General features: G+C 35.0%; 17 protein-coding genes across 17 annotated transcripts; 6 read left to right on the top strand and 11 right to left on the bottom strand.

The window, feature by feature from the left end:
- Positions 1-1,875: 1,875 nt before the first annotated feature.
- WICANDRAFT_65191 (uncharacterized protein) lies at positions 1,876-2,244 on the top strand (the record flags this gene model as incomplete). The annotated part of the gene is made up of 2 exons (XM_019183871.1): positions 1,876-2,096; positions 2,232-2,244. The coding sequence occupies 2 exons, from the start codon at positions 1,876-1,878 to the stop codon at positions 2,242-2,244; spliced, it is 234 nt and encodes a 77-aa protein (XP_019037050.1).
- A 548-nt stretch (positions 2,245-2,792) lies between these two features.
- Positions 2,793-4,451, bottom strand: UGA4 (Uga4p; the record flags this gene model as incomplete). The annotated part of the gene is made up of 1 exon (XM_019185188.1): positions 2,793-4,451. One exon carries the CDS (start codon positions 4,449-4,451, stop codon positions 2,793-2,795), a length of 1,659 nt encoding a protein of 552 aa, XP_019037049.1.
- Positions 4,452-5,269: 818 nt separating this feature from the next.
- On the bottom strand, positions 5,270-6,592 carry BIO3 (adenosylmethionine-8-amino-7-oxononanoate transaminase; the record flags this gene model as incomplete). Its single annotated transcript, XM_019182254.1, has 1 exon — positions 5,270-6,592. One exon carries the CDS (start codon positions 6,590-6,592, stop codon positions 5,270-5,272), a length of 1,323 nt encoding a protein of 440 aa, XP_019037048.1.
- Positions 6,593-6,893: 301 nt separating this feature from the next.
- BIO4 (dethiobiotin synthase) lies at positions 6,894-7,523 on the top strand (the record flags this gene model as incomplete). The annotated part of the gene is made up of 1 exon (XM_019182319.1): positions 6,894-7,523. One exon carries the CDS (start codon positions 6,894-6,896, stop codon positions 7,521-7,523), a length of 630 nt encoding a protein of 209 aa, XP_019037047.1.
- An 82-nt stretch (positions 7,524-7,605) lies between these two features.
- WICANDRAFT_14670 (uncharacterized protein) lies at positions 7,606-8,406 on the bottom strand (the record flags this gene model as incomplete). The annotated part of the gene is made up of 1 exon (XM_019180617.1): positions 7,606-8,406. A coding segment is annotated over one exon (801 nt), but the record flags the coding sequence as incomplete, so codon positions are not given.
- Positions 8,407-9,032: 626 nt separating this feature from the next.
- Positions 9,033-10,340, top strand: WICANDRAFT_81165 (uncharacterized protein; the record flags this gene model as incomplete). Its single annotated transcript, XM_019185187.1, has 1 exon — positions 9,033-10,340. The coding sequence occupies one exon, from the start codon at positions 9,033-9,035 to the stop codon at positions 10,338-10,340; it is 1,308 nt and encodes a 435-aa protein (XP_019037045.1).
- Positions 10,341-10,492: 152 nt separating this feature from the next.
- Positions 10,493-11,806, top strand: SLI1 (N-acetyltransferase; the record flags this gene model as incomplete). Its single annotated transcript, XM_019185968.1, has 1 exon — positions 10,493-11,806. The coding sequence occupies one exon, from the start codon at positions 10,493-10,495 to the stop codon at positions 11,804-11,806; it is 1,314 nt and encodes a 437-aa protein (XP_019037044.1).
- Positions 11,807-11,987: 181 nt separating this feature from the next.
- On the bottom strand, positions 11,988-14,066 carry WICANDRAFT_65184 (uncharacterized protein; the record flags this gene model as incomplete). Its single annotated transcript, XM_019183870.1, has 1 exon — positions 11,988-14,066. The coding sequence occupies one exon, from the start codon at positions 14,064-14,066 to the stop codon at positions 11,988-11,990; it is 2,079 nt and encodes a 692-aa protein (XP_019037043.1).
- Positions 14,067-14,407: 341 nt separating this feature from the next.
- On the bottom strand, positions 14,408-15,037 carry WICANDRAFT_35106 (NuoB/complex I 20 kDa subunit family protein; the record flags this gene model as incomplete). Its single annotated transcript, XM_019182269.1, has 1 exon — positions 14,408-15,037. The coding sequence occupies one exon, from the start codon at positions 15,035-15,037 to the stop codon at positions 14,408-14,410; it is 630 nt and encodes a 209-aa protein (XP_019037042.1).
- A 290-nt stretch (positions 15,038-15,327) lies between these two features.
- YPT6 (Rab family GTPase YPT6) lies at positions 15,328-16,103 on the bottom strand (the record flags this gene model as incomplete). Its single annotated transcript, XM_019183869.1, has 4 exons — positions 15,328-15,383; positions 15,443-15,875; positions 15,934-15,992; positions 16,046-16,103. 4 exons carry the CDS (start codon positions 16,101-16,103, stop codon positions 15,328-15,330), a joined length of 606 nt encoding a protein of 201 aa, XP_019037041.1.
- A 505-nt stretch (positions 16,104-16,608) lies between these two features.
- WICANDRAFT_65181 (MARVEL domain-containing protein) lies at positions 16,609-17,358 on the bottom strand (the record flags this gene model as incomplete). Its single annotated transcript, XM_019183868.1, has 1 exon — positions 16,609-17,358. The coding sequence occupies one exon, from the start codon at positions 17,356-17,358 to the stop codon at positions 16,609-16,611; it is 750 nt and encodes a 249-aa protein (XP_019037040.1).
- Positions 17,359-18,376: 1,018 nt separating this feature from the next.
- On the bottom strand, positions 18,377-18,625 carry WICANDRAFT_13980 (uncharacterized protein; the record flags this gene model as incomplete). Its single annotated transcript, XM_019180590.1, has 1 exon — positions 18,377-18,625. A coding segment is annotated over one exon (249 nt), but the record flags the coding sequence as incomplete, so codon positions are not given.
- Positions 18,626-19,048: 423 nt separating this feature from the next.
- Positions 19,049-19,696, bottom strand: WICANDRAFT_65179 (MARVEL domain-containing protein; the record flags this gene model as incomplete). The annotated part of the gene is made up of 1 exon (XM_019183867.1): positions 19,049-19,696. The coding sequence occupies one exon, from the start codon at positions 19,694-19,696 to the stop codon at positions 19,049-19,051; it is 648 nt and encodes a 215-aa protein (XP_019037038.1).
- Positions 19,697-21,781: 2,085 nt separating this feature from the next.
- Positions 21,782-22,123, top strand: WICANDRAFT_17515 (uncharacterized protein; the record flags this gene model as incomplete). Its single annotated transcript, XM_019180746.1, has 1 exon — positions 21,782-22,123. A coding segment is annotated over one exon (342 nt), but the record flags the coding sequence as incomplete, so codon positions are not given.
- A 352-nt stretch (positions 22,124-22,475) lies between these two features.
- On the bottom strand, positions 22,476-23,332 carry WICANDRAFT_81157 (NCBP3 domain-containing protein; the record flags this gene model as incomplete). Its single annotated transcript, XM_019185186.1, has 3 exons — positions 22,476-23,065; positions 23,117-23,245; positions 23,308-23,332. The coding sequence occupies 3 exons, from the start codon at positions 23,330-23,332 to the stop codon at positions 22,476-22,478; spliced, it is 744 nt and encodes a 247-aa protein (XP_019037036.1).
- Positions 23,333-23,554: 222 nt separating this feature from the next.
- WICANDRAFT_97240 (uncharacterized protein) lies at positions 23,555-24,211 on the bottom strand (the record flags this gene model as incomplete). The annotated part of the gene is made up of 1 exon (XM_019186579.1): positions 23,555-24,211. One exon carries the CDS (start codon positions 24,209-24,211, stop codon positions 23,555-23,557), a length of 657 nt encoding a protein of 218 aa, XP_019037035.1.
- Positions 24,212-24,469: 258 nt separating this feature from the next.
- On the top strand, positions 24,470-26,270 carry SRP1 (karyopherin alpha). The gene has a single exon (XM_019182601.1). The coding sequence runs from the start codon at positions 24,568-24,570 to the stop codon at positions 26,179-26,181; it is 1,614 nt and encodes a 537-aa protein (XP_019037034.1). The 5' UTR covers positions 24,470-24,567; the 3' UTR covers positions 26,182-26,270.
- The last annotated feature ends 561 nt before the right edge of the window (positions 26,271-26,831 follow it).

Raw genomic sequence — 26,831 nt, 5'->3', positions numbered from 1 at the left:
AGGTATTGGAGGTTCTTTGATGATCATTTCATTGAACTGAGACAATAATGGATATAATCTTTTCAAATCCTAAAAATATTCTGATGTTTCATTTGAGCTTTAAGTTTCAAAGATGACAATGTGGTTGTTGGACAATATTGAACATCATAAATAATCATTCAAGATATCGATCCTGTAAACATATATAATCAAGTGAGAAAAAGGACTGGATGGAGCTGAGTTAGCAAATGGTGATTGTATTACTTTGATTTAATCTTGTTGTGTTCATTGTTGAAGTTGTTTACATTTTTGCCCCTGAAATTTTTTTTCCGAGAAGAGGCACGTGACCAAACGATTATATGATGGATATATCAGCGAAAGCGGGTTTGAATTAATTGGTAAAGAGTTAGAATCGTAGCTTGAATAGATTATCTATGGGTAAATCACTTTTCCAATTAACATTGTATTTAAAATCATTGTAATTTAATTGAATTTGAATCAAACTGATCGACTGCCAAAATTAGCGGGTGTTTGAGAAAACTGCAAGCACCTTGATCACTGAATCTTCAAACACTACCAAAGCAAGGACTTTTGGTGCTCAAAATGGAGCACTATTAAAGATGGAACAATTGGACACCATCACCAAAAGGCAAACACCACTAACTTAGATAAAGCCGGGAGTGGTAGACCAATACCTCAAGGCAAACCCCTTACTAAAATAGTCGAACACCGAGTCCAAAGAAACAGGCGACACCAAGTACAATTACAAGTCAAGCACCATAGACAATTCCAACAGAAACCTTCAAGCACCAAGAGGTATAGCACCGAGTACCTGATAATTGATAGCACCAAGCACTACAGAGCCGCATGCAGACCCGCATGTAACGAACTCAAACACTAAAGTGACGAATCCGAGTACTCAAATAAGCAATCACAATACCCAGTAACACCTAGCTAGTCAAGTACCGAGAGACTGGCTTTAGAACACTCATACGGCAGAATAAAGACGAGCACCTCAAAAAATAACACGAGTACCAGGCCTTACAAACACAGTTGTACCTAGTGAAAAAACAACAACACCAGGCACAAACATCCGACACAATTCGACAAACACCTCGCACAAACGCAAAAAGTTGGCCCTGCTGCGCAGGCCCAACACAACACAATTCTTGGGGAGTTTGAAGATTGACTCTTGTATTTCGACCTATGAAGGCCGCCAGCTCTGAGCTGATCTTGGAGTTACAAGGTCTTGGGTCTTGGGTGACTTTTGTAACTTGTGCAGGGTTGATTGTTTCACCGGAATATCATACAGTACGAGCAGCTTCTTCACTAGTACACTGTGACATTTCCGCGAATCTTCTGAAACCTGACGAGTGTCCAAGGAGAAAGGACACACACAGTATATAACTTGCAAATCACAGGTTGTATCATTTAAATATGTAGAGCTCAACATGGCACCGTAGCACCGTTCAATGTTCAATTTCTAATGATACCGCCTTCTTTCGAACTTTAAATGCTAAATGTAATGGATTCTTTAAGCCAAGATTTGGGTACATGTACTAATTGTGTCATTGTGTCAAAACGTCAAAACTATGGACGAGTCGCGACTACAGTTCAAAGTTGAATGACAGGTGTACCGTGTAACATATCTAGTTTTCTTTTCTTTTTTTTTGGCCTCTTTGGCCGCAAGTCAATTATTTTGACTTCTGAGACAACATGTAAAAATTCTGATATAAATCACACCTGAGCTGCCCTTTGTATCGTTGGTCATAAAATCGCTTAACCACTTGTGATAGCTCCTTCTTCTATCATATATTCTAGGGCCAGTCACCAGAACTGTGGTAAGGTTGTCCTTTCAGAGAAGAGATCAATAATAGCAGGTCAAATTAATCAAGAATGTCCGGAACAGATAAAGTGGATAATATTGTGTATGGAGGCCAGGATCCTGAAGTGTTTGGTGATTTAGCTGAAGAGGCTAGACAAAGAAAAAAAAATGGTGAAGTCAAGCCTTATGAAAAATATCTTAAAACAGTTCCAGCTCCAGGCGGTGGTTTCCATGTTGTTTACGATAAAGATGCTAAAGAGAGGGATGACGCTGCGAAGAAAGATGATCAAAAGTAAATGCTTGCACTAGTTGTACTCGGATATCTAGCATAGTTCTCGATAAAAAGTGTACAAGAGGAGTCTTCTAGCTGGTAATATTTATAACTATATCATAATACATATAACTACATCTCTTCAACTATTAATAGTGGTCTATCGTGATGTCGTTTTGAATAAGAATAACTAGGAAACATTGTTGTAAATGCAAGAATTAAATAGTGAAAAGCTAACCAATCAACAACTACCAGCTGCTTATTCAGAATTCTCTATTGCCCTAATATATACAACACTACTGCTTTGAAATCCCGAAATTAAGTTTTTGGATCTATTGTTGTCGTCGGGACCATCCCTGATTTTATGCATTTTGAAATAACTAACCCAACAGAGCATCAGAAGAATCCAGACAAGACAGTACTCTATCTATTATACCCATAAAAAAACCTAAGGATCTACACAAAAAAGTAGCTGAATCGATTGAGTGAACGCTTTTAATAAGTATACATTGTACCTATCTGCTTGATAAATTTGGATTAAACATTAATGTGTTTTGCGAAATAAATGACTGCGTTTTCATCAAATCTAGTTGAGACTTGGTTTAGCACCACTGAGGAATGGAAAATGAAGGAGTTCACTCACTAGTCAAGTGTAGAGATTTACAACCACAAACAAAATACATATTAAACATGTGTATTATAGTAACCAGAAACTGCCTAATTTGAGCTCTTCTCTTGGAGTACAACATTATCAATCAAATCTTGTTGAGCAACCGCTTCAATATACTCCTCATCACTCAAGTTTGACTTTGGACCAGTGTAAATATTTCTCTTAAACGCAAAGTAATACCCTAGAGAGAGAATCCATATACCACAATTAATAACAACAGCATAGTTCATGGTGTCGGGACCATTTAGCTTCTTCTCGCTTGGGAAACAAGCCAAAACAATAACGAAGAACTGGAACAAAACAGAGATGATATTAATTATTGGAGACAATATCTTACCAGTGTAGAAATAACCAGGCTTGAATAAATCTTTACCACTTGTGAAACGCAAAATTTGAGGAGTTGCCCAACTAACATAGTTCCCAATGATGGCAATTGAAAACAAGGCATTTGCAGCGGTTGCACCAGCCAAAATCAAAAGACCCAATAATAACGCAATAGTGGCACTGAAAGCAACAGCTCTTAGCGGGACTTTTAGTTTTTTGTCAACAACTTTAATCACAGAAGAGAATGGTAACCCATCATCTCTAGCAAATGCCCAAGCTTGTCTTGAAATAGCAGTTAGAATACTAGCACCCATTAAAAACTGACAGACAGCTGTTAAAGAAATGAAGGCAATTGCCCATTTTTTACCCAAAGAATCATAAAATACCTGAGCTAAAGGTTGCCCAAGCTCTGTGGAAATTATGCTTTGTATATCTGTGGTAATACAAGCATTGATAACAATCAAGATCAAAAAACCTAATATCCAACAAACAGTGATCGATGATATGATACCAAATGGGACTGATCTAGTTGGGTTCTTTGCTTCTTCACTCATGTGTAAACAACTATCAAAAGCACCAATGGTCCATGAACTGGCAAGCATTGATAAGAAAAAAGCCCATCCATCACTCCAATCACTTGAATTTTGATATTTTCCAAAGATAAATGAGCCGTCATTGAAATGAGCATTCCTAACTGTACCAATTGGCAAAGCAATGAAAAACAAAACGATTAATCCACAATTTGCAACAATTGAAGCAGTTTGTAATTTGGCAACAGCTGAAGAAGCAAAGCAAGTAACCAATAATTCAGCAAAAATACAAGCAGCGTAAACACCATAAACTTTCCCATTTGTAATTTCGAAGCTACCATTAGAGCCAAGGGATGCCGCAGCAAGTACTTGTTCAGCCATACCGTACGTAATTGAGCAAACACCACCAGCAAGGGCCAAAGAATTTGATGTACCAATCACAAAGGAAAGAACTGCTTTAAGTGATGGTGGAGAATAATAATATGTCCAGTAGTACAACCCACCTGAGGTTGGGATAGATGATGAGAGTTCAGCCATACCAATTCCAATCCCTAGAATGAAAAACCCTCCAACAAACCAACTCCAAACTAAAGCTGCTGGACCACCAACCAATCCAATACTTAGTACGGTGGCAATACTTGGAAGTAAACCCATGATTGAGAAGGCAATACCAAAGACCTGGATCGGACTGAAGGTTCTGTTTAATTCTTGCTTATAACCGATTTCTGCTAGTAACTCTTCAGCATTATGAGCTTCTTTAGCATTGATGTAGTTGACTGTACCAGCATGTTTCGAGGTGACAGATCTTAAAGATTTCAAGGGACTAGCAATAGGCTCGACACCAGTTGACATTGTCCAGGATATTGTTATTTGAAGTTAGCCATCGTTATTGTTTTGGTGAACTGGGTATCACAATTCTTTATATATAAGTTCCCATATCTATTGTGCAACTTAGATCGATTGATTAATCGAAGTTTATCAACTTGTTTCAAGATTTATCGGAATTTATTTTGTGGCCAAAACAAGGCCAACGGTTTTGGCTTGGCGGTGATTGTGCCATTTTCTGCTTGAACCCGCTGGATGCTGTCTCTTTGACATAATCTATCTTTGAAAGGCTTTTTTGCCTAAAGTGCCTTGGGATCTAGTTGAAGTAGTTGTACACTCTTGAGTCTTGAATGGATCCAGACATCACTAATTATTTTAACTACAACTGATAAGGTCGACGACTTGGAGAATAGAGGATGTCAGACTCTCAAGTGGAACTAATACTTGACAGGCTTACGAATATCAAATTCACAACTCACAAGTACCCTCAGTAGACGTCGAATTATTGATTACCAGGTAGTGGTAAAGCAGATTGAACTGGAGGTGTATCGATACGAGCTCGATGTTGTACTCCTCAAGATGGACCTCAAGATGTCGTCTTGATTAGGCGTGGACAGGGGACCAGGTGTATAATAATATTATTGTCTGCTTCACTGGTGCTATCTTGATATAATTTATAGAGAGTTGAACACCTGATAACACGAGCTGTGGTTGATTGGTGGCATATTCGCAATATACGATCGATTCCGCGGATGTGCCAATACAATGCGTTAGTCATTAGGAACTAATATTATTAAATCGCTTCAAAAGGAGATGATAAAACAAGCCTTCAACCTCGCCCACATTTATTCCATAACTCTTGTACTATACAACCGAACAGTATCACAAACAGCATTCATGAGCTTTTTCAAATCAGCATCAGTTATAATATAAGGCGGCATAATGTACACCAGCTTATTGAAAGGACGGATCCAAACATGATGTTTCTGTGTGAATACCTCTTGGAACCAAGCCATATCGACAGGAATCTTCAGTTCAACAACACCAACACTACCTAAAACTCTGACATCCTCAACAATAATGCAGTTTCTCAAGTCATACAGCCCATTCTTCAAACTAGCCTCAATGTTTTTACTCTGTTGAAGCCAGTCACCTTTTTCAATAATTTCTAAACTTTTCACTCCTACAGAGCAAGCCAATGGATTACCCATGAATGTTGGACCATGCATCATCAATCCACCGGTTTTCGGATCTTGGCCTATAGTTTCAGCAACAAACCTTTGACATAAAAGAGCTGCAAGGGTCATATATCCACCTGTTAAAGCTTTCCCAACAAGCATAATATCAGGAACTATATCAGCATGTTCATAAGCGAATAATTTACCAGTTCGCCCAAACCCTGTAGCGATTTCATCCAAGATTAGTAAAACATTGTATTGATCACAAAGTTCTCTTACTCGTCTCAAAAACATTGGATGATACATTCTCATACCGCCTGCACCTTGTAATATAGGCTCTAAAATAACAGCTGCAATTTGACTGTGATTACCTTCAAGCTTTTCTTTGAAATCTGTCACGTCATCTTCATCCCATTCATCATCAAAGCGACATTTTGGTGATTCTGCAAATATATGTTTATCAGACATATAACCAGAGTAAAGGGAGTGCATAGAGTTTATTGGATCGCAGACAGACATAGCTCCAAATGTATCACCATGATATCCATTCTTAATAGTCAAAAATCTATTTTTCTCATATTCACCTGTAGCATGACAATATTGTATGGCCATTTTCAATGACACTTCAACTGAAACAGATCCTGAATCAGCAAGAAAACAGCAGTCCAGCTTGTTGTCAACTAATCCAAGTAGTTTTTGTACTAATAAAATGGCTGGATCATGGGTTAATCCTCCAAACATAACGTGTGACATTCGATCTATTTGTTCATGAGCAGCTTTATTCAACTCTGGATGATTATAACCATGAATTGCACACCACCAGGATGACATACCATCAATCACCTCATTCCCATCAGAAAATTTGATTTTGACTCCTTCAGCAGACTCCACATGGTAACATTTCAATGGTTTTGTTAAGGAAGTATAAGGATGCCAAATATGTTGACGATCAAACTCAAGTTTTTTTTCAAGACTTGTTTCGCGTTCCATGTTTGAGTGTTAAGTAAAAGAGGAATTCGAATTCGTTGGCTTTTAATTTATTAAATCTCTTTTGCTTCAAAGAAGAGGAATATTGAAAGGTGAATAATTGTTGAGTCTTCACGAATGATGATTTGTTGTTTTGTTGGAACGTAAATCAGATTATGATTCTAATTGAGTCATGATGTGACTCAAGTAGGAAGCTCTACATCATGATGGATCAAACGAATGGCAAGACTGGTAGATGAATAACATTTCTTCTGACTTTTTACTGTTCTGTCACTCCTCTTACTCTTTATTCATCATCACAAAAATGGCCATTAAATTATTCATTACAGGGACAGATACTGATGTTGGAAAGACATTTATTTCAGCATTGTTGTGCAAAAGATGGTCTGCAGGTTACTGGAAACCAATTCAAACAGGTTTAGAATCTGACCCAGGTGATACCAAGACGGTTTCAGATTTACTTGGAAGTTCTTTGGTTACTTCAACTCCTGCACTAGAATACCAAAAACCATTAAGCCCTTGGAGAGCAGTTGAATTGGAAAATAGAGAAGCAATTGATATCAAAAAAATTTCAGTCCCCAAGGAGTTGGAGCAAAATAAAGAAGTTTTAATTATTGAAGGTGCTGGTGGTGTCTTTGTTCCAATAACTGAAAGTTTAATAACAACTGATCTGATCCAACATTTTGATTGCCCAGTAATTGTTGTCGCAAGATCTGAACTTGGAACATTGAATCATACTTTGTTAACAATTGAGCATCTTAAGAACAGAGGAGTCAAAGTGATTGGTGTTGTTTTGAATGGGGATTTGAATAATGATAATTCAAGAACATTGGAGGCTTTTGGTGTTAAAATTCTTTTTCAAATTCCTAGAGCATCTACATTGGATGAGGTTGAACATTTAGTTCCAGATTTAAAAGACGTGTATAAAATTTAAAAAGTTATTATTCAGTTGCTTCAACCTTACAAACATCGGAGTAGTTACTTTTTCTAACATAACCAGGTTTCAATGCAACCAATGGGTCTTGAAGCTCAAGCATCCCACTAAAAGGCTCACTCATGCTGAGTCCTAGCAACTTTAGCTCAGATGCACTAAACTGTTTGAAATAATCAATGGATTTTTCCAAATAAATGTTCTCTTTTTGCCTTGTAGTTGCATTGGACATAAATAAAATCAACAAGGTTCTGAATTCATCTTCAGTGACATTTGCACCAGCACCATGAAACACAGAGGCCAGCATGAAAAACCCGTCACCTTCATCCAATTCCACTTGCATACATTGCTCTTCGTGGGGCTTTCTGAAGTGATCCCAAAGATGAGATCCTGGAATAAATCTTGTTCCTCCATTCTCTTTTGTAACTTTACTCAAAGCAACAGAAACACCAATTTGAGTTTCAGAGCCATACTCATATTTTTCTTGATACTTTCTAATATTGTGGTCTGAATGATCATCACGATGTAACGCCTGAAATGGGGCACCTGGACCAACTCTAAATGCAATGGAGCTTGAAATTATAGAAGGAGAATAACCTATATTAATATTGTTCCCAATCCAAAATGCATTTTTTTTAGCCAAAAATTTTTCAGATAAGTCAACATGCAAAGGATTCGATAGCACTTCTTTGACAACAGCTGGTGATTTTGCAACGGTAGATGTAATTCTTATAGTTTCCTTTGGGAATAATCTTGGATCATTCTTTTTAGTTTCAAATATTGGGTCTAGCTCACCTTTAATCTTATCCAACTGTTCTTTTTTCATAAAATCTTTAACAATACAAACACCGTATTCTTCCAGAACATCTGCAACGTTGTCAGCATCAGCATCTTTGTAATTTATTGACAAGTCTTTCAACGTGATTGAAGGTACAGGTGGTTCTTCTTGTGGTAATTTCATTCTCACAACTTTGGTTTCAGATAAGCTTGGAGTCTCAGAAATAGTGGCATTTTTTAGTTCATCTTCGATAGAAGATAGTTGTAGCCTATCCAATGTTTGCGAGGTTGAATAACCCAAATATTCTTTTGTACTAATCATGGTATGCTGAATGGAAACAAGTTGGGATAAAAAGTGGGTTTTGACTGGTTGAATATATATGCAATTAGACTGTGGCCTGATTGATTAGCATCTTTTGCAGCTGAATCATCTTTGCCCAACAGAAGCAGTGCCTAGTCGAATGAATTTGAGTCGTTAAAGTCAACTTGTCTGGTGTACCTTCTCAAACGTTGAATTTTGCAATTATTTTCAAATGACTCCAAAAAATTACTGTTTACGGAAACGTCGTGGACTAAACAACAAAAATAGGTATGATTCAACAAAATTGATTCTCTTGCAAATATCGATGAATCAACTTCTGAGCTGTGTGTTGAAAATGGTATATAAAGGCCTCAAAATGGGCTAATGATCAAAATTTTCAGTATTCTTCCGTTTCATTATATCCCCCCAAAGAAATGACAATTGACACTGAATTTGATAAAAAGCATATCTGGCATCAATATTCTTCACTGACCAATCCAATTCCAACATATTCGGTTGTTAAAACCAATGGTGCTTCTATCACCCTAGAAGATGGTAGGGATTTAGTTGATGGTATGAGTTCTTGGTGGTGTCAAATTCATGGAGGCTGTAATCCAGAATTGAATCAAGCCATTTATGATCAAGTACCAAAATTCACACACTTTATGTTTGCTGGAGTCTCTCATGAACCTGCCACAGAGTTGTCAAAGAAATTGATTGAGATTACACCAGAAGAATTAGACAGTGTGTTTTATGCTGAGTCGGGCTCTGTTGCTGTTGAAGTTGGTTTAAAATTGGCACATTTATACTGGCAAGGAAAGAAAGAAATGGGAGAAAGCAAGTTACCTAAAGATCGTTTTCTCACTGTAAACTATGGTTATCATGGTGATACTTTTGGAGCAATGTCAGTTTGTGATCCTGTTAATTCTATGCATAGAACTTATAGTGGTTATTTGACTCAAAACTATTTTGTTAATACACCTACTACCAAATTTGGCGAAACTTGGAATCCAAAAGATATCTCTGATTTTGAATCAACATTGAAACAAAATCATGAAAGAATTGCAGCAGTTATCTTAGAGCCAATTGTTCAAGGTGCTGGTGGTATGAGAATATATCACCCTCAATTCTTGAAGAAAGTTAAAGAGCTTTGTGTTGAATACAATACTTTATTGATACTGGATGAGATTGCCACAGGATTTGGTCGTACAGGTAAATTATTTGCACATCAACATGCTGATATTGTACCAGATATCTTACTTTGTGGGAAAGGTTTAACAGGTGGTTATCTCCCTTTATCTGCTGTTTTAATGACAAGAGATATTGCAAACTTTGTATGTGAAAGCCCAGCTAAAAGATTTTTTCATGGCCCTACATATATGGCCAATGCTTTAGCATGTGCTGTTGCTAATAAGAGTTTGGAGATACTTTCAAGAAATGAATGGCAATCACAGGTCTCAAACATTGAGAAAACGTTCCAACGAGAATTATTTGAGAAAATTGAAAGCCTGAATCTTAGCTATGTTGAAGATATGAGAGGTATTGGTGCACTGGCAGTTATTCAATTAACAAAACCATATGAAACTGAAGTTTTGCAAGCAAAATTTGTTGATGCTGGTGCTTGGGTCCGTCCCTTTGGTAAGCTAATATATTTGATGCCACCCTTTGTTATCACTCAAGCGCAACTTAATACTTTATGTGAAGCAGCCGTGAGTGTTGTTAAGAGTTTAGAAAGTCTATAATAATAAATTGTTCGGAAGTATGTACCAGTAATTACCTGTGGTGGAGTTAATCGGCTTTACCCCTAAAGTATAAGAAAACTCGTCTGCTCATGAAAAACAATTCAAAGCTGTACCACTAGTTCTGATATATGAATCCTCCATAATAGGACACGATGACTCGACAAATTGAAGGATTGGAGAAGCGTAATTACTACAGAAACCTATTGAGTACGTACTCTTGTTTCATTGTTGGTGGAAGACTAAACATCAAATTCGAAAATAAAGATGTATTACGTGAGGCTGTTCGTCAGTTATTTGAATCAAGAAAACAGCTTCGTCTCAACGTCTTTAAAGACGATCAAAACAATACACTGGTTGAGAAAGAGATTGAAAATGGATGGGATTCTAAAGAAGTTGTCGAATTCATGAATACCAGTGAGGACTATTCCATTACCGAAATTTTGAATGATCTACACGAAAAGACTTTCAAGCTTGAAGTCCAGAAACCAATGTGGAAAATTGTTGTTGTGAACCAAGAATGGATCATGGTCCTTTGTGATCATACACTATATGATGGTACCACTGCTGCCTTGATTCTCGAGGACTTGCTGACTCTGTTGAACAAGGAGGGCCTCCCGGTTGACAAAGATCTGAATCTTTCAAAGTTTGTGGAATTGACAACCCCATCATATACCTATACAACTTGCAAAATCTTAGAGCATTTCTCACCTAACTTTATGAAACCTTTTTTCAAGAGTATGTTCAGTTATGGCTCGAAATATGAAGCATTTGATGGGCCAGGATGGGTTGAAAATGCTGGTACTAAGGAAAAAACATTCAGAACTCTGAAACAGCTGATTAGTATCGATATGGAAGACTTTATGAAATTAAAGAAACTCATTGATCTCCATGGTGTGAAATTTACTGCATTTTGGGTATATCTAAGTATCATTTCGTTATCCAAGATAAAAAACCATGATAATATTAAAGTGTCAGTTCCTTGTAACTTGAGATCTCTTTTGCCTTCTAATTTTGAGAATCATTATGGACTGTTTGTTTCTGCTGTGTTTTTAAATTTGAAACCTGTGGCCACAGAAAATATTGATTGGGATTATGTTAAGTTCATTAATTCTACAATTACAAGAAATGAGTTGATCAAAGGTGCATCGCTCATTGGGATGCTCAAATATGTTGATCCAAAGGAAGGCGTTTCAAAAGAGGCAACATCTCCTAGGAAGACAACATATGAGATATCAAACCTTGGCCTAAGAAAAATCCCAACTTTGGACAATCAAGTTTATTCATTTGATGAGTTTATTTTCTCTCAACCAAATAGTTTAACAGGTACACAGCTAACAAATAGTGTTATATCAAGTTCAAAAAAGGTAAATATTGTTGTGGATGGTACACCAGAAACCAAGAGTTTTTATCATCAGTATGTACAGATCTTGAATTCTCAGTTACAAGAGATCTTGTCAAGTATATGAGTTTGAATTAACGCTATGCTCAAGAAGATATTAATTGGCGCTCCAAAAGTTCTGTTTTTCATCAATCATTTTCTCTTATTTATATTAATCATTAATAAATATATACTTTCTTCTATTTCTAACTTTTTCTTTATATACTGTAAGGATGTCATACAACTTCATTAAATTTCAACTTCGAATATTAAGACTTGCCAAAACTTTTCAATCCACTTCCTAAGGGGAACTCAAATATTGAAAGACCACTGTTTAAAATATTCACCCTTCTTGACTCATTCAAATGGTTATCATATTTATGATGAGGAATCAACTGACCTCCAACAACGAAAACCTTTGAATTACTTTGAGTAACTGTGGCACCAATATTCCCAAAATATGAAAGGCTTTGACTTGTACCGAATAAAGGTAAAATACCATGAAAATATTTTGTCATTAGCCAAGTTTGAGTTTGAAGATTTAAAATGAATAGTCTTTGATATTGATCTTGTTTTGAGCTTGATCCCTTCAAGCGACATTTTATGTTTGCAACAAGAGGTGATATATCTGGAAATTGGTCTTGGTCAATCTTCTCTTGGTCAAAATCATCAAAATCAGAGGGCATTCCTCCACCAATTACATAAAAATACTTATCAATCAAAATACAACGGTGGCCGGCTCTTTTCATTTGAACTTCTGAAACTGTTTCCTTGGGTATTAAATTCTGATCAAAATCATGAAAATAAGTTGAAATCGAATACCAATTTTCTTCATCAAAATTAAACCACCAAACATCACCAAACAATTCAGCACCATCAGTACCTCCATGCACTATCAACATTAAATCAAGAAGTTCCTCATTGAATGGCTTATTATTACTTGATGATGAATTTTGTGAAATCAAGGACACTGTTGGAGAAGAAGGTCTTGCTATTCCAACCTTATTGGGGTTATGAACCTTGGATTTGTTATTGAAAGTATGATGCCCATGAACAATACTTGCATCGAGTATTTCAGCTGAGTGGAACGCTCTTGCGCATGGAATAGAGGCATCATCAATAGGACCAGGAATTGGAGTAGCTAAAACACTTTCACCGAATTGAACATAGTCATGTTTACCCTTGTATGTAATAGATAGTTCAACTTTCCATAAATCCTTGATAGCTTTGAAGTCTGTTGGATCTTCTGGGTCTTGCCTAAACCCACCCATTATGAAAACTGTAGCAGCAATACCGCTTGCACTGGAATTTTCATCTGATTTCATATGTTTTGCTAAGTTCACTGCACAAGAAGAATGACCAAATCTTGGAACAGTTAGTGGATATCTTGTAATCATGTTTGGATGTGCAATTAACTCAAATTTTCTAAATTTTAAACTCATCACATCCAATACATAGCCACTGTTGTTTAATTTAACTGATTTCTTGATGTGTATCTTGTTTTTGCTGTTATCATACTGAACTTGATTGATTACTTCAAACCCACCATAGTAGAAAATATGTCTATTTGTGATTTTACTGGCAGACATCGATAATAAGGGAGGTGGAACATCACCAGAGACTTCAGGTTTCGAAACAAGATTGGTTTCTGATGATATAACAAATAGGTGATCATTTGGTATAACTGTTGGATTATTCAACAGTCTGGAATTAATTGGTTTTGGTAATTTAATTCCATCCACAATATAATTTGATAAGTCTTTGATGACACCGTTTTGATTGAAAAAAGTTGAAGCACCACCTAATAAGTAAATATTCCCATTCACTTCACATGAAGTATGATATATCAAAGTAGGTAATTGATCTTTACCCATTGTCTTGGGTAAATGAAGATAATTCAAAAACTTTGCATCGTCAACAACAGAATATGAAGAACATCTATCAGGGTCCACTTTCGGAGGTGGTAAAGCCTCACTAGAGAAACCTTTTTGATGATTCAAAATATTCAAAATACCATTGGTGTTAGCATGAGGAGTCCAAATTTTGTGGGATTTCATATAATTTCTTGAATAATCCTTGGGGGTTGAAATTTTATTGTATTCTAAATTGTCGTATTCCTGATCATGTATAAACATGTATGGGTTTGAAATGGAATCTTTGAATGTTTCTGTTTCCTCTTCAGAACTATCATTACCAATGTTGATCCCATCTAATCCTTTGCTTTGAGATCTCATCAACGATAAATAATAGTGTTTTAACTTTCTCTCCATTGATTTATGACTTTGACCAGCATCAGTTTCCCCATAATTTGAGGTGTAAGAAACAGCCAACAGAGGCGTTAATGACATTCTTGAATACTGACGTTATGGCACTGGAGTCTTCGCTAAAAGCAGTCGATGTTTCAGCAGATGAACGGCCCTTTGTTCAGTTTATTTAAGCTGCCACTGCTTGATTCGTTTTAAAATGTAGTTGTCGATGTTTTCCTTGTACTCTGCACGTCTTTTTTTTTTATTTTTTTTTCTCTTTGTCGGAGAATTCTAAATTCGTGGAGTTAAAACTAGAAATACACTAAATCAAATTGTATAATAAATAATGGTGTTGAATAAATAAATAAATAATTTAATAATGAATAAATAATGAATAAATAATTTAATAATGAATAAATAATGAATAAATAATTAGATGTGCTTCATTGTCTGTACCACAATCTGGTTGGTTTGGCAGCCAACATCTTTTTTTGCAATCTGAAAACTCCATACATCAATGCTTCTGCAGTTGGTGGACATCCAGGCACATAAACATCAACTGGAACAATTCTATCACACCCTCTGACAACTGAATATGAATAATGATAGTAACCACCTCCATTTGCGCAAGAACCCATTGAAATAACCCATTTAGGTTCAGCCATCTGATCATACACTTGTCTTAGGGCAGGTGCCATCTTGTTAGTTAAAGTACCTGCAACAATCATAATATCTGATTGTCTTGGGGTTGCTCTAAAGATAATACCTAATCTATCTTGATCGTATCTTGGAGTGGAAACATGCATCATTTCCACAGCACAACAAGCTAACCCAAAAGTAACTGGCCAGAAAGATGATTTTCTAGCCCAATCTGCAATATTATCCATGGTGGTTAAGACATAATCCATGGCATTTGCAGGTTTTGGAACATTTGAACCAAGGGGAAAATCAGTGGCTAAATTTGAAGGGGTGACATCCTTTTGTGTGACAACAGACCTAGCTTGTTGATGTCTAGCAAATAGCGACAGGGTATTGATTGGTTTGGTATGTCTAATGACTTGGTTCTTGATCATTATCGCAATGTTGTTGTTGAAGATATTTCATTTGATAATACAAGTGGTTTACTTTTGCTTTTGCAATAATTGGCTCCTTTATGATCAAAATATTCACGACCAGCAGCACAAGAGGGTAAAGTTCGCGCATAGCTAATCCGTGGTACACGCGAACGCGATCAAAGCTGCAGAATTTAAACACTACCTTTTCAAGTTATCGTTCATTCTCATAATTTATTATAATTTCTAGTGTACAGGTAAAAGTGGTGAGTTTTGAAGATAAAGCAGAACATAAGCGTAGATCTTTTCTATCAACATTGACATTGAGCCTCATCTTCTTTTTTTGTATCAATTGAAATATCAATCACTAAAACATTTGTTAATAATTTATTCTAATTCTGAATTAAAAAAATAATTTAAACTCACTTTCTGGTTGGTTGTCTTTTGTTTCGTCAAAATCTGGTAAGCTTTTTGCAATCTTTTTGAACAAATTTTTAACATTGTAACCCAATTTTGTTGAAGTCTCTATGAAAATTGCGCAGTTTAAGAAATTTGCCTTTTTCTCACCATCCTCTATAGAAACTTGCCTTTTATCAACTAAATCATTTTTATTCCCTACTAAACATAACACCACATTATCATTTCTTTCAATTTTAACATCTTCAATCCATTTATCAACCAAATCAAACGATTTTTTGGAAGTTATATCATAAACAATAACAGCAACGTGAGAATCTCTTATATATGAAGGGATCAATGATCTAAATCTTTCTTGCCCAGCGGTATCCCAAAGTTGTAATCTAACAGTTTTATCATCAAGATACATTGTTTTGGATAAAAAATCAATACCTATTGTGGCCTATCATGGAAGTGGGTATTAGTACAAAACCATATATAGTATGACACTCTTTACTTACTGCATAGTTGTCATCAAATGTATCATACATGAATCTTGTAATCAATGAAGTTTTACCAACTTGATAAATCTGTTAGATGAAATTTCAACTAGATGAGATCATTTATACGTACCACCCTGTTCCCCAAGAAACACAATTTTGTATTTGCTCAAGGTGTTTGATTTACTCATAGTAATCTTAGTTCCAAATAAATCAAATATGGATTAAGCGATCAAAGCCTAATTTATCAACACCAGGTTTTTTTTTTGTTGAAATTGAAGGCAACAGATCAAAGGAAAAAACGAAAAATTCGCGATAGAATGAGATTTCCGCGAACACGTTTTTTTTTTCCTTTGAGGAGCATTAATTCGACACTATTCAAAATTCTATTCACTAATGTTTGAAGAGTTCTGGGTCTAGTTCAAATAATGATTTATGGTATTATGGGAAGTTGGTAACTCTCTTGGATCTGAAATAATCTATTTAAGAGTAGATTGAAAGTCAAAATAGAAAAATCACTTGAGACTCGAAAGGTTCCAAGTGCTTGTTAAAAAATTTGGCTTTGTATTAGCTACATGAAGGGCTTTGTTTAAAGATTTATTCTGAACATTATCAAATTAAACACAGAAAGATTAGTTATTAGTATAGAGGGTGAACAAAAAAATTCATGAAAAATCAGCCAGTTAGTCAAGTTTTTTAATTATTTTGAGCTGGTGTGACAGTTGTAACAGGTGATTGAGCTGAAACATCATCAGCAGCTCCTTCTTCTTTTGGCTCAGCCTCTTGTTCAACAGTATTGTTATTTAAAGTGTCAGCAGACTCGATATTTGTGTTATCAGTTTGAAAAGCCACAGTTGAAGTTCCAATACTTGTAACAGCAATTAATGGTCTATTCAAGCTTGCACCACTGATTGAATTTTGTTGAAACAATTGATCTGTTGATATGTTGCTAATAGATGTTAAGATTAAAGCTAATGCGGAAACCAAGAAGAGGGCAAAGTTGACAGCAGCAAATGCAATAGCAGCTTTTGAAGCTTGACAAGCATTTTTATTGATATAATAAATATAATACCATCCAGAATAGTGATAGTTGCAATCTGAAGGACCATAGATGGCGGCAATTGAGATGAATGAAGTGAACCAAAAGATTGTGATCAATATTTCAAGAATGACATTGACACCAATGATGATGTTTAATGGTGAAACAAAGGACAAGATGGTAAATACTATAAGGTAAAGCAAAGTGAAGACAGAGGCAAACACTGTGTATGACATTGAGCCACTGGTGGCATATTTGTCTAATGAACCAGCACTTAAACCAAGGACCAATATGGTGACAAACCATTGGGCGGCTCTTAAAATGAAACCAAACAATGTGCTTGATATAATTCTAAAAGACTTGAATGGCTTTGCTTGTTGCTTCTCTATGTCTTGAATCTCTGACATTGTTGCTGTGTACGGTGGTGATTAAAGAATAGAAACAAGAAAGAAAATACGTGTTCTGTTTGGGTGTTTATATACAGATGTGAAAACACACTCTCTCTCATTTTTTTTGAATTCAAAAAGCGCATGTACTTGTGCAGTTTCATATAATTATTGTGCAGCTGAAGTCGTCATCAAGCCCAGGAACAAGGACGTATGTATTGTCAGATGTGGTGTAGCGCTGGTGAGTTCAAGTCATCATGATCCTTGATGAACAAAGCCTCTGGGATATAAATGGCAAGTAGTATATCCAATTGGTCATGGAAACGTAGTGGCTTCAATTGATTATCTATATTGGATCATCATTTGTGTGCTAAGTCTCTAAACGTTCAGGGTTTGACGTTACTGCTGCAACAATGCAATTCGTAAAAAAAAATAATAATAAACGGAGATCTTGGAGGTCAGTGGAAACAGGTACCTTTTAAGGCTGAATGATCAAAGGCTGAAGCAGTGATCAGAAAAGAACACTAGTGTTTTAACAATAGTGAAGGAATTAGAGCACTTGGTCACCCTAGATCTGTATCTTGAGTTTTGCAATATATGAGCTTCCCTGAAAGCTGTGTAGCGTTGAGATTGCGGCGGCTGAAATTATGATTCATAAGCACGTCCTACAACGACAAGAAAAAAAAAGTTGACCATGACTGCCTAAGTCGTACATTCTTCAGCTACATAAAGACGTACCTTATAGAATGAACACTGAGCTGAAAACACCACCTAATAACACCAAGAATGTTGGAGCACTATAGTCAACAACTCCAAGCGCTTTACTGTTACTGCTGTTGATAGAGGATGAAGGTGATGTTGACCCAATTGAGCTAGCGCTTTTTGATGAACCAGCTGTGGTTGATTCTGAAGGTTTGGATGAAGATTTCGTTTGTGAGTTGAAACTTGAGAGCGCTGAGCTCAAAATTGAAGAAGCAGCTGTGGATGCACCGCTACTAACTGCTGGTGATGAAGTTGACTGACTGCCAGAGGCTAAGACTAGCCCATCAGCTGTGAAAGCTGATTCTAATTTGGTTTCCAGTCTTGATGAGTACCATGGTAATTCACTAGCTAAAGTTGCAATCTGTGAAGCTGGAAAATCAGATAATAAAGTAGTGTATGAATCATCAGTATAAGTAGTGATTGCAGTGAAATAGTTGATCAGTTCAGTTGGAAAACTAAAAGTTGGGTTATTCTGAACATAAGACATGTAATCATTCAAGTGAGATTTGACATCTGAGAATAAGACAGTAGCAACGTCTGCATTATTAGCAACACAATTGATGAACCCAAAGAGATTGGTTATGGAAACTAAGGTAATAAATGAGCTAGTGAGCTTCATGTTTTTTATTGAATTAACTATGACCTTTGATTGGCACTTTGAAGCTTATACAAGGATTACCACTACTTTATATACAGATTCTCGAATCATTATAAAAGTCTATGGTTCAATTCTAGCTCTTCAACTTTTAACGACAGCTCGTTAAATTCTCATACCCTTTATGAACTAAAAATTTACATGATGAGATACTTCGGTGCTAACTTCTAGGTGCGAGGTACTGAAAAAAAAAAAATCAAAACCCATCTATTAAACGAAGATAATACATCATTTGATAACATGAGCAAGCCTTTGTATTTACTCTAGCAAAAACTAAGCCTCTACTACCCAATATTACTCTTGACCAATTTCCCCTTCAAACTCTTTCAACTCAAAATCAAGAAAATGATTCTTAGAAGCTCTAATCTTTGAAATATCTGTTCTTCTAATGTTGGACAACAAAACAATGAACCCAATCAAATATAAAATAAAATTGAAAATTATGAACCCCAATGAGGCTTGTCCACATTTACATCCATCAACTCTATTAAATCTTCCCTGTCTGGTGCAATTATAAAAAGGGTATCTCAGCACAATTAACAAACTCCCAATAAACCAAATTGTCATTTGTAAAAACTCCATTAAAAATAAAATTAAAACCAAATTTTGATCAGAAATTCTATCAGTTAAAACAATGAAACTATCTCCAGTTAATTGAAGCAGAATTATATGATAAACAATTGAAATTGAACTGAAAAATACAATCATTCCCATTCTTTCATCTTTTTTAAAGAAATATCTAATTGATAAACTTGCTAAAATTAAAGTGATTAAAACAGACAGGCTTTGAAGGATTCTCAACCCGTTCAAAAAAATATTGTTATGGAATAGTGTCTTTATTGGATTTGTTCTTTTCAAAGATGTTTGTTCATTTTGTTGTGGGAATGTTTGTTCATTAGTGGTGAATGGATTTTTGTTTGGTTCTTCAATTGATTCGGACATTATTTGTTTTTGGAGCTCAAGTAGTAATGTTCTTTGAAGTATATGGCTAGGTGCAATATATTTATGAGCGTTATTCAGAGGATAAATATTCATCGTTTATTTATATTCTCAAGTTCAAGTTTTTGAGAAGATTTTAACTTTCTTGAAGTATAGCATTAATTAATAGAAATCTGTGTGAGATGATTTACCTGAGTAGAGCTTGAGCTATTCAGCAAGTCATATGTTTGCCCGAAAGCTTTTTCAAAGTAATCTGTATGTTCTGTTGATCTTACAGGCATCTGAGATACAAATATAAGTTACATAAATTCACACATAAAGCACAATTTGAGAGACAGATGTATAATTCAACACACACAGCTCACCTGTTTCAAGTTACTAAGCTACTTGAACTGATCTATCTATACTGTACAGGCTAATCATGATATTCGTCTAGCTGAATAGCTACGCGTCAGCCGGCTTATATTAGGCGCCATAGCTCTTTATAATATAAGCTATTGAAAGCATTTAACGGTTTGGGCGTTGGACATTGTTAATTGTAATAAGTGTAGCGCCCTTTGATCAATAATATTCAATTTATATATTAATATTAATTGATCATATAATAATATATAATATATTTAATTAATTCTACCTGTTTTCATGAATTCAAGCATCTTCGATATTCTTTAAAACAAATTACAAATTTTCAAAACCTAACAAAAGTACTGGATTAAAACTTGAAAATTAGTCAAAATCCACTGAAAATTCAATGAACAACTACATTGATAATTTCATCATTATTAATTTGTTCAAAGAACTAGTTTTAGATCATTATTGATGAAATAATGAGTCGTATAATTAATCATGGGTCGTGGCTGCAACGGCTATAATCGCACGTAAAATACTGTACCCGTGAATTTTGACAGCTACTCAACTATATTTCAATCTTACATACTTGACACTTGTTAAAGTTTAGCTGGCAATGCTGACTGAAGCTGGTCATGAGTGATAAGCCTGAGAGACGTAATTTATAAGTGACCCATTCAGTTTAATATGAAGGTCCCATATGGCGCTTTAAAGATTTCTTTTGAAGTTGAATTAAAGGTGGTGACATGAACTACTAAGACACGTCTACCTTAATGACCAGTATAATAAAGATAGCTGTTGAGTTACTATTGATACCATATCTAGTTGAGGACATTTCATTGTGCTCTATATTCAGTGTAATTAAAGAAGATTATCAAAGTTCACAAGAAACGTCGAATAGATTAATGTTATTATAAACACCTTTAAGAACTGAAATCTTTCAAAGCGCACAATACTCATGACTATCATCCCATGAACGGCTTAAAAAAATAGAGAAATTCCGTTTTAAAACAATTTGTTGTTTAATGAAACGTTTTGCCTGTGTTCTCTCGGACATCTTACAAGTATTTGAATTAGAATTAATACAATATGAGTTTAATAAATGGAGAATGACTTGTTGTTGGTGTTTCTCATCAAATACAGCACTTTCCTAAGACAGGACTCGACATGTATTGTTAAAACTTGATAGAAATACTTTGTTTCACCGGTTACTAAAACTATTGAGGTGACTACCTCAGTTTGAACAGTCTGACAAGTTCAGACCCCTTTGCAGTATAGCTAACTCCTTCATACACTTTGTAACTATACATCTGTCACTCTTTTTCAAATAAAAGTTCCAACTTTTCCAACATGTCTTCCTCCTGTAGCTTCTTATCTGGCACGAAAATTCCCAATTTGTTGATAAATTTCCCTAATCGGTCCGCTCTTGCCGTTTTTGGGCACTGGTTGGCGCCACAGCTGGGCCGTCGTGAAATTTTTGGCAGAAGCCGGCGAGCGTTTTTTTCCTCGGATTGAGAGGATAAAAAAAAAGGAAGTTGGCTCGAGGAAATTTCGAAAAACTGGTAATTATTGGTGAAGGAAGAAAAAAAAACGAGAACCGAATTATAAACATCAAGTTTTTTGTTCTTTTAATCATTCACGAACTCTTAAAGAAGAATCAATCACAAAATGAAGGTCTCTGGTTTAGTTTTAGGTGCTTTGAGTGCTGCTGCTGTCGTCAAGGCTGCTGATGGTGAAGATAGCTCTTCAACTCATAAATATGGTAGATTTGATAAAACACATGCTTCAACAACAGAAACTTCAACTGGTACTCATAAAGATGGTAGATTTAACAAAACCCATCAATCTTCAAGGGAAACTTCAAGTGGTACCCATAAAGCTGGTAGATTTAACAAAACCCATCAATCTTCAAGTGAAACTTCAACCGGTACCCATAAAGCTGGTAGATTTAACAAAACTCATCCATCTTCAAGTGAAACTTCAACAGGTACCCATAAAGCTGGTAGATTTGATAAAACTCATCAATCATCATCATCATCCTCAACTGGTACCCATAAAGCTGGTAGATTTGATAAAACCCATGCTTCTACTGATGTCAACAAAGCTGCCTCAGCTAATGGTGCTGGTTCAGTTTATGGTTACGGTATTGGTTCAGCTTTCGTTGCCGGTCTTGCCTTATTGTTATAGATTAACAATTTTTCACGCCATTTCATTTATACCAATTAATTATTAGTGAACTTTTTCTCAACATTCGAAAGTATCACTCCTTTTTTTTTGTTTGTCTTTTTTGAAAAATCCAGAGTTGCATATCAAATCAAACAAGTAATATAATCTACTAATAGAGGAATATCCAGATTATAAATTGTACCTACTTTTTTTTTCTTTACAGTGTTAGTTAATAATAAACAAACTTATAATAATACAAATTTTTTTGCTAATTGAATAAATCATCTTTATCTAAATTTTTCTCTTTGAACTTTGACTTATCGATAGAACCGATTCTATCCAGTAAACTTCCTGTGGTTTTTGGTCTTTGGTTTTCCAATTCATCTCCTTCAGAAATAAAGGTACCAATTCTTGAACCTAAATCTGATTTTGGATGTTCAATTGTGGAATCATCAATCATGTTGTCATTATCCCGTATTTGAACTTTTTTTGGTACATTTGAAGCTGCTTTATCAGGGAATAAATCGTTTCCATCATCTTCTTCAACATCTCTTGAATTGGATCTTTTAAAAACAACAGGTTCCCTTTCACGATAAGATGAACCCCTACTTGATTTTCTTGATCTTCTTTCAGTTCCATGATTTGGTGGATTATAAAGGTAATATCTGGAGTATTGGGCAGCATTTTTAACTTTTTTATCACTCAAATTACTAATTCTTAAAGTAATAGAAACATCTGGCTTACCTTCAAAGTCTTGAGCTTCTCTTTCATCAGTTGGTGAAAACTCTCTATCTTGTTCTTTTGTAAATTTTTTCAAATTAGTTGAAGCATCTTCATCATTTTCAAAAACAACATTCACTATTCAAAGTTAGGAAAGTCTTGAGAAAAATTAATTACATAGATACTTACATGAAGTGTCATTAATCCATTCAATTTTGAAATCATCGTCAGTGAAATTCTTCAAGTAAGCTTTTATCTCTTTTGTTGATAAATTATCGACTCCATGTAACCAAATTGAGTTCGATCTCAATACACTTTCTGATGAAGACTTTAGGGAGCTTGTAAGTATTTGCAAAGTATAAAAGAAATAGTCAGCGTACCCACATCAATATCCATAGACTCCATTTTGGCTCTAGACTTGTTAGTTCAACATTGATGTACAATATTGTCAGAGATGGGTTCTCGTGTTTTTTTTTTTTTGCTTTTCGCTCTCTACTTTTCAAGACAGCTACATCAACTTTCAAAAACTGGTGTACTCAAGAATAAAAATGCAAGGATGCTGATATCTTTTTAATAAATAACGATAAATAAGTAATAAATAAATAATAACTATAAAAAAAGCTATGATCATTTTTCAAAAAACCGACCATTGTCTACCCCTGAATTATGTTCCACAATGCCCCAAATTCGATCCATCTTTATTCCACCTATATCATCAGTAACATAGAATTGATCTTTGTCAGTTTTCCAATTGACCCATCCAAAACGATCATTGGAAAGCTTTAGATCTTTTACTTTAACCAATCTAAAGTAATAAGATCTACCAGTCCATGATATCTTTTCCGCAAGTAAAGTTTCATCAGTGACCAAATTTTCCAATGTCTGGGGTTTAGTTGAATCATATAGTCTAAATATTCTGGAAACATAATTTTGAGTGAAATAGTTAACAGCAGGTATAGGTAAAGTACTTAGAGCACCAACAACATAACTCAATTCATTTGCAACCACAACAGAATCAAACATTAAATGCGAAACATAGATTCCAACAACGCCGACAGCTAGTGACACTCTTTTCATTGTAGCTATGTGTTTATGCGAAGGGGCAACGTATAATGGTTCATACCCAGCCCTATACTTAGGATCAATAGGAGTTGCAGCTATGGCAAATGGTTCTTTGACTTTGATGACCCCATCAATGCTATTGATAGCAGAAAGCACCTTGGAAGTGGAATGGAAAGCCCTGAGACCAGCTGGTTTATACAATTTAGCACCAATAGAAAACATCTCTTTCCCTTTACCGTACAATTTCAATTGTGAACGTAATGCGATTTATGTTCATTTCGTTATTGTAGTTGGTTACCTTGGTGAAGTTTCAATATTTTGGTTACCCTGGTCCAGAGCCGTCCCTAAACAGCGAATTACCATATTCGGCTAATTAAAATTGATTTTCAAAAGAAAAACAACAGTGGAAAAAAAAAAAATATCAAGTAAGCCTTTTTCTTCTTTCTTTCACATAAAAACAACAATAAAATAAAACATTTAGATCATATTCTATTCTTCATAAATTAGTTGGGGTTCAATCGTTTCAACAAGAGAGTTAAACAAGAAAGAAGATTACAAAGTGTTTATTTTTTGAGAAAATGGATTCAGATTCAACAAACAAGTACATCCCAGATCATCGTCGTACTAATTTCAAAAATAAAGGTAGATTTAACCCTGATGAATTACGTCGTCGTCGTGAAACTCAAAGTGTCGAATTGAGAAAAGCTAAAAGAGATGAAACTTTAGCTAAAAGAAGAAATTTCAACGTCTCTAACGCTAATGATTCGGATGATGAAGATGACGCTAAGAAAAATGATGATGATTCTTCATTTTTAAGTCAATTACAACAAGAACTACCAAGAATGATGGAACAAATCCAATCTGATAATTTTGACTCTCAATTAGCTGCTACTGTGAAATTCAGACAAATTTTATCAAGAGAACGTAATCCTCCAATTGATTTAGTTATTCAATCAGGTGTTGTTCCAAGATTAGTTGGGTTTATGAGTGATCAACCAGAAATGTTACAATTAGAAGCTGCATGGGCTTTGACAAATATTGCTTCTGGTAGCTCAGATCAAACAAGATATGTTGTTGAAGCTGGCGCTGTCCCATCTTTTGTTAACTTGTTATATTCAAACTCTTTAGAAGTTAAAGAACAAGCAATCTGGGCTCTGGGTAATGTTGCTGGTGATTCAGCTCAATATAGAGATTATGTTTTATCATGTAACGCCATGGAACCTGTTCTTTCATTATTCAACACAACAAAAATGTCTCTAGTTAGAACTGCTACTTGGACTTTATCAAACTTGTGTAGAGGTAAAAATCCTCAACCAGATTGGAATGTTGTCTCACAAGCCTTACCAACTTTAGCTAAATTAATTTATTCAGTTGATGTGGAAACTTTAATTGATGCTTGTTGGGCTATTTCTTATCTATCAGATGGACCAACTGAAGCTATTCAAGCCGTTGTTGACGCCAGAATACCAAAAAGATTAGTTGAATTATTAGGTCATGAAACAACTTTGGTGCAAACTCCTGCTTTAAGAGCGGTTGGTAACATCGTTACAGGTAATGATTTACAAACTCAAATTGTTATTAATGCTGGTGTTTTAAATGCTTTGTTACCATTGTTATCATCTGCAAAAGATTCAATTAGAAAAGAAGCTGCTTGGACTATTTCAAATATCACTGCAGGTAACTCAGAACAAATTCAAGCTGTTATTGATGCCAATTTGATTCCACCTTTAATCAAATTGTTGGAACAAGCTGACTATAAAACTAAAAAAGAAGCATGTTGGGCTATTTCAAACGCTTCTTCTGGTGGTTTAACTAAACCTGATATTATTCGTTATTTAGTCAGCCAAGGTTGTATTAAACCATTATGTGATTTGTTATCTGTTGCTGATAATAAAATCATTGAAGTGACTCTTGATGCTTTAGAAAATATTTTGAAAATGGGTGAATTAGATAAAGAAACAAGAGGTTTAGCTGAAAATGAAAATGCAATTTATATTGAAGAATGTGGTGGTATGGAAAAAATTTATGACTGTCAAAATAATGAAAACGCTAAAATTTATGAAAAAGCTTACCAAATTGTTGACAAATACTTTGCAGCTGAAGATGAACTAGATGATACCGGATTAGCTCCAGAACAGGCTGGTAATACATTTGCTTTCAACACAGGTAATCAAGCTAACTTTCAATTTTGAAATATTATCTCAAAAGAGTGAAACAGAATCATAGTATTCATTGGAAATGATGAATGCTGTCAATATACCCACAAATTCCCATTTTTTTCAATCTTTTGATATGAAGTTTTTGAATTTTAATTTTGGTTTCTTTTTTTATTTGACCTAATTTTTGAAAACAGGCTCAATGCATTTTTTACATCTCTTATTCTTTTCTTTTTTAGTTTCCCTTTCACGTCATCTATTGTTAATAGCCTTTGTCATTTCCCATCTTACCATGTCTCATCATTTTTTAGTGTTAATCATTTGATCATTTATCTTAATTTGTTATTTTGTTTTTCTTCTCTTTTTTCCCAACTTTTTACTACAAATGCATCTTTTTCTATTAACTTTCAAGGTCTTTTACTTACTCTCTCTCTCTCCCACAATTTGGTGCTTACTTTATTTCATGAATATTATACGTTGGTCTTGATGGGTTCAAGATGAACTATAATCTTTCATCTACATATGATTGGTTCCTTTGCAGAGCGCATCATTTTTACATGTCATACGTTCCAAGATTTATTATTGGATTTTGTATAACCTTTTTACGAATTTTCCACCGGGGTTCAATCTAATGATTAAAATATTTCTTACGGTAACCATCTGGTAGTTTGTTAAAGCCTTTAAAA

Source organism: Wickerhamomyces anomalus, assembly GCF_001661255.1.
Source record: "Wickerhamomyces anomalus NRRL Y-366-8 unplaced genomic scaffold WICANscaffold_6, whole genome shotgun sequence".
Taxonomy (NCBI): Eukaryota; Fungi; Ascomycota; class Saccharomycetes; order Phaffomycetales; family Wickerhamomycetaceae; genus Hansenula; species Hansenula anomala.
This window is presented reverse-complemented; position numbering and strand designations above follow the sequence as displayed.